Source organism: Chaetura pelagica, unplaced genomic scaffold (assembly GCF_000747805.2).
Source record: "Chaetura pelagica isolate M959 unplaced genomic scaffold, ChaPel_1.0 scaffold581, whole genome shotgun sequence".
Taxonomy (NCBI): domain Eukaryota; kingdom Metazoa; phylum Chordata; class Aves; order Apodiformes; family Apodidae; genus Chaetura; species Chaetura pelagica.
Genome location: NW_009952070.1, coordinates 705005 through 716165, shown reverse-complemented (window position 1 = coordinate 716165; position 11161 = coordinate 705005). Strand labels below are relative to the sequence as shown.

Genomic DNA, 11161 nt, shown 5'->3' with positions numbered 1-11161 from the left:
TGCAAAACGCGCTGATCCTTGACCCATGCTATTGAGCCATCCTTGCAGGGGCTGTAAGGGCACTATGCTTCCCTTCTACCTCCAACAGAGAGTGAGATGCATCTGTGCTGAGCAGCACCTGGTTTGAACAGTGCTAACAGCAGCTGATGGTCTACAGACACGAAATCTCAGCACTGCAAGGGAGAGGAGTTTTCTGGTATGAGGTAGGATGGTAGGGAGCAGAACTAAGCTTTGAGACACAAAAAGTACAACACCTGGCAAGACATGATCGTGCAAACACTTCTCCCTGGACCAGCAGAAATTTATGCACAGTAAAAGTGGGAAAAGAAATCAGTTATCTCTTTTATCCTCTTTCCCAACTTACAGCTCTAGTGCCTCTTCAGAAACAAGGATGAAAAAGTGCTATGAAAAGAAGAGTGAGGTCTTTAATACTTCAGCAAAACCTCTTGCTGGTGTGTCTAAAGGTGCTGTAGCAGTTTGCTTGTGTTTGTCCATGTTCTAAACCTTTTGCACTTTGTTCTTAGACCACATTATAACCACAGACCACATTATAACCATAGAAAAGAAGCTAAATGTAGAGAGAACAATGGGCTTTTTAAAGGGCTCAGGCACCTCTCATCTTAAATCTAAGAATGTAAAGTGAATTCCAGCTATCTTGGATTGCACCTTATTTATAAAGAGCCTGTAAGTAAATTGTTCATTCAGAACCTCCTAAAAGTAAATTGTTCATTCAGAACCTCCTAACTGTGATCATTAATGGATGGCATTTGGTGTTAAGCCTTGCTCCAGTCTACGGGGCATTGGCTCAGCTCTAGGATACTGGCATCCTGGGTGCTGCTTTGTATCCAAGTTTATCTTTTTGTGAGTTTCTTTTTCAATTGATGAGGGGAAAAAAAATAAACCCTCATAGCAGTTAATTTTTTAATTTTACACTAATTTACCCTGTTCCCCTTTCTACAATAGCTGCAATATAATGTTGTTTCAGTAGAGCAATGCTTTGCAAATTTGGCTCAAGGAGACACTGAGCAAACAGCTTTTCAGAGAGCTTCAACTGAGCTGTCAGAAGGGGCAGTTTGGTTTCAGTGTGAGCAATGCTCACATTCCAAACTGCATTAGAGAAAAGCCGGTGGGTTTCTATGCATTTTTATTATCAGTTCCAGATTAGGAATCTGATGCTAGTTTCTTTTTAAAGCCTGTGTTTGCAGAAGAATTTATATTCTAAAACTAAAAAAAAGGATTGTGATGTTTTTCTCTCATTAGCTCATTCTTTTTCCTTTTTTTTTTCTTTTTTCACCCCCCCTGGCTTTACTCCAAGGACCTTTTCTGCTTGTTTGTTACATTCTCAAGATGAAGCACCCGATGGTTACAGCAGTGCTGGTAGTACTGGTGCAGGTGTCTCAGAGTTTCCCTGCCTTGTACCACCGAAGCTGGTGGAGGCTGTTACGGGAAGGAGACAGTTGTGGAAAATGTGATTTGGCACTTTGTTCTGAGCCTAAAGAGTGTCCAGCTGGGACTGTGCTGGATCGCTGCGGCTGCTGCCCGGAGTGTGGAAATGTGGAAGGGCAGATCTGCGACTTGGATCAGGGCAACCATTTCTACGGGCAATGTGGGGACAACCTGGAGTGTAGGTTGGACGCTGATGAAGCAAGGTTTGGGGAAGTCCCTGAGCCCCAGTGTGTGTGCAAGTCTCAGGAGAGCATCTGTGGACCTGAAGGGAAAACCTACGAGAACATCTGTCAGTTCAACAAGGCTTATGCTATGAAAAGGAACATCAGCATGAAACATAAAGGACCATGTGAATCAGGTAATATGTACAGAGGCACTTCCAAACTGAAAAAAGATCTCATTCTTATTTTGAGATGTTACTTGATGCTATAGTCTAACTTTATTAAACTAATACTGCATTTTTAATTATTTTGTTATGATACTGCTCTGTGTTAAATGTGTGGCTCAGCACCTAGTAATCTTGTGTGTTATAAGCCTCTATGTTAGACTAGTGGATTTAAATCGCATGGTGACTAAGAAGCCATAGATCTACAGACTAGTTCTGTTCTGAATAAGCAGAGTATGAGATATTTTGTACAAAAAAGGTATGTATAGCTGGGACTAGGTAAATAGATAGGATGGTCTGGAAGGACTGGCTAAATATTATTGTGTGAGGACTGATCTGATATTAAAGTGGTGATAGCAAGGCAGACTTTCTTCATATATATACATACATACAAAGTATTTGTATATGTGTATGCATGACTGTATCCACTTGTGTGTATATATGGTAATCAGTGAAGGAGAGGCAATAGCAGAAGATAGGACTTAATTAACAGATCTGTTCTTGTCACAAAGAAGTCCAAAATAATCTCATTTCATAATCATCATAAAATCTTGCAAGCCCATGAAACGGAAGTCCAAATATTAGAACAAAATCAAACTGAAAAAAATTTCCTAAAGATACTTAAAGTGCATGAACAGTTCTGTGTGATGACTGTTAGTGGAAGGATGCTTAGCCAGGCTGTACAGAGGAATCCTGCCTCCAAGCTCAAACACAGTTCTCATTCTTCACATTATTACAAGTCTTTACTATTGGGTGCCTTTTACCTAAGTCACATGAATAAAAAATGAAAAGGAAAAAGTGATCAGACTTTGTTTTCTGAATGAGAAATATTTTAATTATTTTAAAGTTAATGAAATATTTTCTCAAATTAAGTAGGTAGAAGAGGTCTCTGGGTCACAAGAGGGTCACAGTTTTGGGAATCCAAAATTGCATCACTGGCAAAGGTCCATATATAAGAGTAACTCACGTACATTTCACCCACTCTTTGCTAGCAATCTACTGCCTCCAATTTAAGACTGTATGCTGTGCTTTTATATTGAACAAACATTGGATGTTGAATGACTTAGAAAAAAAAGTAATGAACAGCTAGTATCAGACTACTTTCCTCTTTCTCTAGTTGCAAGAGAAACATCCATTAAAGAATCCCCTATTTGCCATTAGGGTATTAAGCTGGGAAAAGAGGCATTCAGAAAACTCAATGCATACCAGTCCACAGTACAACTGAAAGCTTGTTAGCCCTCGGGTAGGTGTTCTTATTTAGGATTAAAATAGCACTAGTTCTCACAGCATAACCCCTTCAGGAATATTTCCATTAGAAGTGCCACTGAAGTAGCAACTGCAGTTAACTTTGCAGCAGAGGTAGCTGTTCAGGCATACAGACTTAAAGCAATGATCTGCTCTAATTAATTAAAAAGAACTGGCCACATACAAAAAAAGCTTTAATTTGGAAGTACTAACACTTTTAATTGCTGGTGGTGTCATCTACTAGGCCTTGCAGTCACCCCTGAGATGCATAACACTGCTCCATCAAGTAGGGAAAATGAGCTCAACTGCTCTGCATGCAGGCATCACTCCCAGCACTTTCCCACTGCTTCCCTGGGTACTCAGAAAGGCTGGACCCTCTCCCCAGGAACTCAGAGAAACCTCCTAGGATGGTTCAGCTTACTGAATTCCACAGAAGCCTAGGAGAAAGTTCACAACCATGTCAGTGCCGTGCAGAGTTAAGAAGAACAGGAGCCCATCTTCTTGGCTTTTGCAGAGCAAAGTGCCTGCCTGGTGGAGGTGCCTGCTGCAGCACAGCACCTGAGCCCCAGGAGGGTGCTGGGCTGGCTGGAAGGGGAGCACAAGGGCCCCTCTTAGAGAGCAGCTGAACGTGCTGGGTTTGTGCATTTTGTTTCAGATCCTGGAAGGTGGATCTTTCAACAAGCAGTAGGGCACAGAGATGCTACATCAGGGCCACGATGCCTCCGTTCCCCATAGAAGTCCACCAGTAAGCCCCCTCTGCCACAGTGGGCACATGAAAGTGCACTGTGATTTAGGCTAGCTTTTCAGCTGATGACAAAAGGCACTGGGGAGCCTGGCTGTAAGAGCAGCAGCCTGGCTGAGGCACTGGCTTTCTGCTGACTCCAATTTGCATGAGAAACAAACACTCAACGCTTTGGGGTTTTGGTACCAAGCTATAAATATAACCTTCCCTCATCTCAAAGCACTTTGTTTTCTTATTTCTCCTTCAAAGCATCTGCTGTTTCCCATTGATGCCAAATGGATTAGTTGTATACAGCAACCAATGAATAAATAAATAACAATAAACTCCTTTCATCAGAAAAGTATAGCCTTTTATCTTTTGTCTATCACTAGATAAAGGGGAAGAAAAAGGCCTAGCTCCCTAAAGAAACACTGAAAAAGCCCTTCTTTTCCTGAAAGCTAGTTTTGATCAGTTTATCTAATAATTTACCAAGATTACTAAGTACATTGATTATATACAGATTCTCCACATTTAATCCATCCCCATTCACACTTAACCCTCGCGTGCTAACGATTTAGTGAAGTAACAGAACAGTGCAGCAGGGATTATGTTTTACTGTCACATAATCTCCTTTAAATGTAAATTTTTCATCAAATCAGACATAGATTAGCAAATAATAATCTAAGATAAGGAGAAAAACAAAACATAGTATCTAATTCATTAGTCTGGAGTGATATGGGGTTGATGGAGAAAGGCTAAGAAGTATTTTGACTTTTCCTGGCTTCTGATTTGTCTTCTGTAACATGAGGATAATTCATGACTGGGATTGTAAAAGGAAAGGAGCAACTATTGTGCATTCATCTCCAGACATTGTGACATCCAAAGTTTTCTATATCTAGCAAAAAAAAAATCACCTAATCCAGGAATCAAAAGGACAGGTTATCATAACAGTAAAGATCTGTTTCGAAAGACAGAGTTCTGCAAAGAGAAGTACCCACATATGCATGGGGGAATTTGACTGAGCACAAACTCTGAAACACTCAAAAATGAAGCTTGTAAATTTCTGTTAAAATGGTACAGCATTATTTCAACTTTCTTTTGTAAAGAATAGCAAAATGGCATTGAGACATATTATTTTATTTCTGGAGGCACTTCAAGTTTGAGTAGATCATTCAAGTATTTATTTTGTGTTCCGGTTCAGAAAATGTAGTTTGACTAGACCAGAACTGTGGTTCTTCCTGCTTGCCCTGAGTTTGATCTGACATGATGCCAGTCCTGGTCAGCCATGGCCCAGCAAAGCCTGAACTCCTTCTATAAAAGCACTCAAGTGGGAGAGACTTGGATCATATCTAGACATTTCTTTTTTTATCTTTAAGCTTAGCTACAGTGGATATATCATTAAAAGGAGCGTGGTTGTACTTAGTTTAAATATTTTTAAAGTATGCTTTAACATCAGACCCTATGTGGTAAGTTCACAGGCAAAAAATTCCTCATCCAAAATATTCAGTTAATGCTGATTTGAATACAAGATTTTCCAAATAATATACAGATTTGGAATGTACAATTCTCAAGAAAGAAAAACTATTTAAGGGTTTAAGTATCCAATTTTTGAAAAAAAAATAATTTGATGACTAGAAGGATTGTTTAATTAAGCCTTCATAAACGGAGAAATCGATACTTTGCTGTGTAATTGGTTTGCAATTCATTTTAATCAGTACACATTTGATATTTTCTGCACAGATATCAATCCTGAAAAACTGACAGATGTATTAGAATATTGCTTGAAAACCTGGAATAGGTTGTTACAATTTCAAATGCTGAAGCGTAAATGCTGTGCCTACATATTGGTTCAAATATTGCAAGTAAAAATACATTATTTAATATCAGTTTCTATTTCCAAGCATCTGGGATCTGTTAAAAAATAAAAACAGTAATTAAATACAGGTTCTAGTGGCCCAAAAAATGCATTAAATTTTAAACATGGTTATAGAAATAGAAAGAAAACAGACATTAGATGGAAAACAACATTTGCTGCAGATAAATGGATCAGAAAAAAAAAGAAAGCAGGTATCTTTAAAACAGAAAGCTGTGATAACAGTAAATATGGTACTTTTCTCTCTGCTGCTTATTATTATTATTGATTAATATTCAGGATGTTCACACATGCTTATACAGGGATATGTATTTAAATAATGTACAAATGTTTCAGGTGCTACTTTATTCTTTCAATGTCTTCAGATCCCTGGCCTGGCTCCCTCTCGTGGTTAACATCAGCTTTTTCTTTGGGAAAAAGTGGGCAAGGCTAATTCAGAAGCAATAAACAAACATTGGAGGGGGATGAGGCTAGAAAAAGAGGAAATAAGTGAAAATCTAATAGTTATAATAAACATAATATAAATCTTATAAAAATAATTGGATTTCAATCCCTTTTACTACTTGTCTCATAACAAGAACATCAGGTATCAGAAGGGCACAAGATTTTAGGAAGTACAAGGCAATGATATTCTCAGAAACCTAATTTTGACAAGTTAGCAATTTCAATGAGGTTCCCACTGATTGGAAAAAAGGGCACAGAGGTGAGACTGACCAGCCTGTAGTTTCCTCGGTCTTCCTTTTTCTCCTTTTTAACAATAGGGGCTATGTTCCCTTTTTTCCAATCAGTGGGAACCTCACCAGACTGCCATGACCATTAGGTGTTCTGAGCTTTAAAAGCTGCTCACAATCATGTGGCTCTTCATAGTGTGTGCGATGGCAAACTGGTTTTATAATGTAAAATAGGAATTAATGTTACATGCTTGTGTGTTCATTCTTTTGCTAGCTGTCTGCTAAAGCACCATTCTGTTGGTTCTTTGCAGCTCCTGTTATTTCTATGCCACCTCAGGACGTCCAGAATTTCACAGGCAATGATGTTATTTTTGGCTGTGAGGTGTCAGCTTATCCTATGCCACACCTTGAATGGAAAAAAAAGGGGAATAAAATGTTGCTGCCAGGAGATGACACTCACATCTCAGTACAGGTAAAACTTGAGTTTTCCAGGTCATACGGTTTGGAATGAGGAGTAGAGGGATTACCAGTGAATTCCTCTGACAGAATACAATACTGTTGCTATAAATGGATTCCTAATAAGGTCCCTCTGACTGCATAAAGATTTTTTATTTCAATCAGTGGAAGGTTCATTGCTTTGGTAGCCTAAGCCAAAGAAATAACAGCCAGGGTACCATCTGGCCTGCTTCAGGGAGAGAAAAGATGGAAGATTCTCCTTACGTAGGTATAATTCTGGAAAAACTGAATGAACTTATAAATGGAACCATTTAGGCTTCTACCTAAAGAAGGTGCATTCTGGGAAGGATGGCTCTTGGCAACAGCTTTTCTATTCTTGATGCAGAAGCACAGTCCTGGCAGGTATCTAAACTTCTGCTTTTCAAGATGCTGTTCCTGGAGACATGCCATATCGGTTTAGTCCCTGAGGCACTCAAAAGGAAAGCAAAGAAACTTGATCATGTCATAGAGGACACTGAATTTTAATCTGAGACGAAAGAAGTGAATGGCATTAGTACAGGCTTCAAGCAAATCTAGAAATAGCCTGAAGCTTGGAGCTGAAATTAAATAAATCACAATGTTAATACTTTTAAATGGAAATACCATTCTGGGGAGATGAGCTAACAGAGCCAGATGTACAGGCAGACTGCATTTAGGCTGAAGCCTGCCTGCATCGGCATGCCTTCTGCAGTGGACAAAGGACATGAACAGGGACTCTGCAGACAAATGCACAGTAAATCTAGCTTTCTAGATTCACAACCCAAAAGCAGTAAGATCCAACAGACACAGGGCACAGCCTGAACAAAAAGGTAGACAGAAAAAGTACAGAAAAAGCTAACTGAAGTAACAAGAGTACTTAAATACTATGAGTGTAAGTTCTTTAGAAATGTTTCCAGATGCAGCATGAACGTAGGTGGGATTAGTGGACTTAAAGTTGCTTAGAAACAATGGTGCAAGGAGCCACATCCAAATGTGGGTCACCTCAGAGGCTAAACTGAACTCTGTTAACCTAACTCCTTAATAGATTCAGCACGAGAGCATCTGTTAATGGTTTTGTGTCATTTGGGAAATAAACTGATTGTCATAATGTGTGAAAGCCCATGGCATGTTTATGCCAATCCATGGAAACCTGGATGCTGAGTGCCAGCTTGGTGAGGCCTCTTGGCCTTGAACACCTCACCTAAACACACGTACCACTCTCATCCTGAAGAAAACTATGAGCTTGAGAAGAAGTGGCAATGCTTTGAAGCAGCAGCAAGAAGTGATGCTGGGACACAAGACAGGAGGAGCACTGGGAATCAGTAGCATGAGAAGAAACACAAATGAGAGTACTGTGAAGGGCAATGAAGGTTAAAGAGCAGAGATGGGAAAGCAGGAACTCAGAGGCACAGAGCAGTAAGAAGTTAAAACACAGGGCAGCAGAAACAAACAGAGCCAAAGCATGAAAGCAGTAAACAAAGAGCAAAGGATAGACTGATGTTTAATCCATACACAATTATTTTAAGAAGTATCATGGTTTCTCCTAGGTTTTAATTTCAACTATTTCTTTCTCTTCTCAAAGGCAAGAGGTGGGCCTCAGAAGTATGGTGTGACTGGCTGGCTGCAGATTCAAGGCCTCAAAAAATCAGATGAAGGCATTTACATCTGCCACACCAAAAATAAGTATGGTGCAACATATGCAGCTGCAAGACTCAAAGTCATTGATGGTATTGTTTTTATTATTATTTGGATGTAAAGAACAGAAAAATATATACAGGCAGCCTCCAAAGGATGGATTTGTCAGAATGCAAATGGAGAATATGAGAAATTAACTAAAGATGTCTGTACTTCAACTTTCCTGTGTCTTTTTAATTTACTTAATCCACTAATGGGTTAGTATTGTAATATTTTGCTGCAAATTATATATTTTTTTTTTTTACAGAAAACAGAAAGCTGTGGAGTATAGCCATACAGCCGAGACACATATTCTACTATTCTTATCCTATAGAAGTCCTTTGATGTTAGTAGGAACTCATCCAGACCAGCAGCTGTTGTAGCTGGGGCACTTTGAACCATGGCAGTTCTGCTTAGCTGTTTATTTTTCAAAATCTTAGGAAGGAAACAGTTGTTAATCCTTAATGAGAGTGTTTGGAAAGATACAAGAAATAGCTTTACTATTGTTTTGCATTGGGCTCAGTCCTGCAGGATAACATCCTTCTTCCTCCAGGGAGAACTGGGCTTCCTAGCAAATGAAGGATAAAGATGCACTGTCTTATATTTTCCTCCTTGTCTAGAGGAGTCAAACTAGAGTTTGTCACTGATCTAGTGCATCGCTGACCTTGTTTCTGCAAGTGGTTTTCAAAGCTTTATTGGCTCTGGTCATATTTTCAGGTGCATAGGATCTCTAGAGGACTGAACTCTGTGTTTACTAGGATTGTGCATTAAATACATTTTAAACATTTTAATGTGTGCATGATTTGGAAATTTGATCATATATCATGACCTTCAGTGGTATGAGGTGATGTAATTGGGTAAAAACTCTCTCTTTTTAACAGGTAACAGGGATTCAGAAACACTGAGCTCACTGTACAGATCCAGAACCATACTTCCCTCTTTCTCCCTATCTGCAACTCCTTTAACCTGGGTTCAATTCTGTCTTGCAGGCTCATCTCCTACATTTGCAGGAAGTAGAAGTGTAAGCTACAGCATTGAATATGGGGAGTATTATGACCATGCTGATGATGAAGATGAGGAACAATATGAGTCTGGAGACTATGAGAATTGAAACAACTCTGTATAGTAATTTTTATAGATCTGTTGTCCAATACCTTTCACAGTCACATAACTAGTAGTTTCTGTACTGTAAATGGCTCCTCTGATAACACACATACTCACTTGTGTATCCACCTTCCCAAAATTCAGCCTTGGGATACACTGACATGTATCATGCTGCTTACCAGAAATAAGGACAGTTGTAAATCTATACATTTAGACTGATAAACAAAATTCTTAAACATGTACCTGTCTACTAAGTATACTGAAGGGATAAAATTTTGTATTAATTTTTAAATGTAAATTATATTACAACTTCTTTCCAACATTCTAATTTGTCTAGAAAAAGTGTCCATAGTTAAATAAAATTTTTACCTTGTATCAATTACCTTTTTTCTATAATATACTAAGAAATATCAGGAGGTTGTTCACATGGTAACAAGCCTAAATGTGAAGGTTGTAAAAGTCTTTAATCTCCTTAGTTCACGTTTTCTCGTAAGTTTCAGCAAGATCTTCCTTCTCATTTGTAATTTTCCATGGTTAGTCTCATCAAGGGTGAGTTATTTGTCTTTTGGGGGTTTCTTTACTTATAATATATTAAGTAATTGCAGTCTAAAACAAGTAAGTGCTCTTTTACTAGCAATATTCAAAAATACCCAGAAAAGATTTCTTATGGAGTCAAATAAATAAGCACACCTTGACTTATTTTTGTAACAATCCTTGCACTGCTCTTGACAGTGCTGGCTCCTTCCCACCAGCCTAGACAAGGGTGCCAGATTTGGGATCATTACTTTTGCTCTGAACAACTCATGTTTGTTGAGAATTACCAAAGAAGGGGCTGTTCTGTAGCTCAGTACATGCCCTTTGAACACACAGAGATCTGCACAACAGAGCCAGTATTTGTCCTTTGTCTTGGACTGTCCACGACTTGCTCCTGTATCTGACCCATCTATATTATATCCAACTGAAATGCATTCAGCACTGCCACGTTTCTGGGAAGAGCAGACAGAAAAGCAGGCACCATTTTCTTTCTGAAAACCATCAAGACACACGCACAGGTTTCAAACTGTCCAACCACTTCCTGATCAGCATGAACCAGACAGCAAATGAAATGCAGTTCAAAACCACAAGACTTTAGAGTGTAAAGCGGTCACCCTGAAAAATCTCTTCAATTTCTTTTGTTAACCAATTACACGAAGGCTGCCTCTGCATTAATCGGTGACGGAAGACACTAAACTATAAAAACCACTTTTGGGAGGCAGTTACACCTACTGGTTCTCATTGGCCAAGGACAGATGAATAGCAGTAAATTACGGCAAGACATTAATGACTAAGGAAGCAAATGTTCAGGCTGTAAAGCCTCAGTATTTGCAGCCTTCTTTATCCAGTGCACAAAACCGTGTAGGGATTACTGCACACATTGAGGTAACTCAGTTCAATTGATGGTGTTAAGGAAGCTTTAAGGGCAATCTTACTATATGCAGACACACACCATGTAGATTTTTTTTATGTATATGCAGTGCATCACAGATTCCTTCTTCAATGTGCTATTTTGTAGGTTTTTTGCCATTAGG

At 39.0% G+C, this 11161-nt stretch overlaps 1 protein-coding gene across 1 annotated transcript; it reads left to right on the top strand.

Moving 5' to 3' along the window:
• Nucleotides 1-1007: 1007 nt before the first annotated feature.
• On the top strand, nt 1008-9600 carry LOC104395746 (kazal-type serine protease inhibitor domain-containing protein 1-like). Its single transcript, XM_010005480.1, has 4 exons — nt 1008-1804; nt 6653-6813; nt 8398-8542; nt 9479-9600. Exons 1-4 carry the CDS (start codon nt 1348-1350, stop codon nt 9598-9600), a joined length of 885 nt encoding a protein of 294 aa, XP_010003782.1. The 5' UTR covers nt 1008-1347.
• Nucleotides 9601-11161: the final 1561 nt, after the last annotated feature.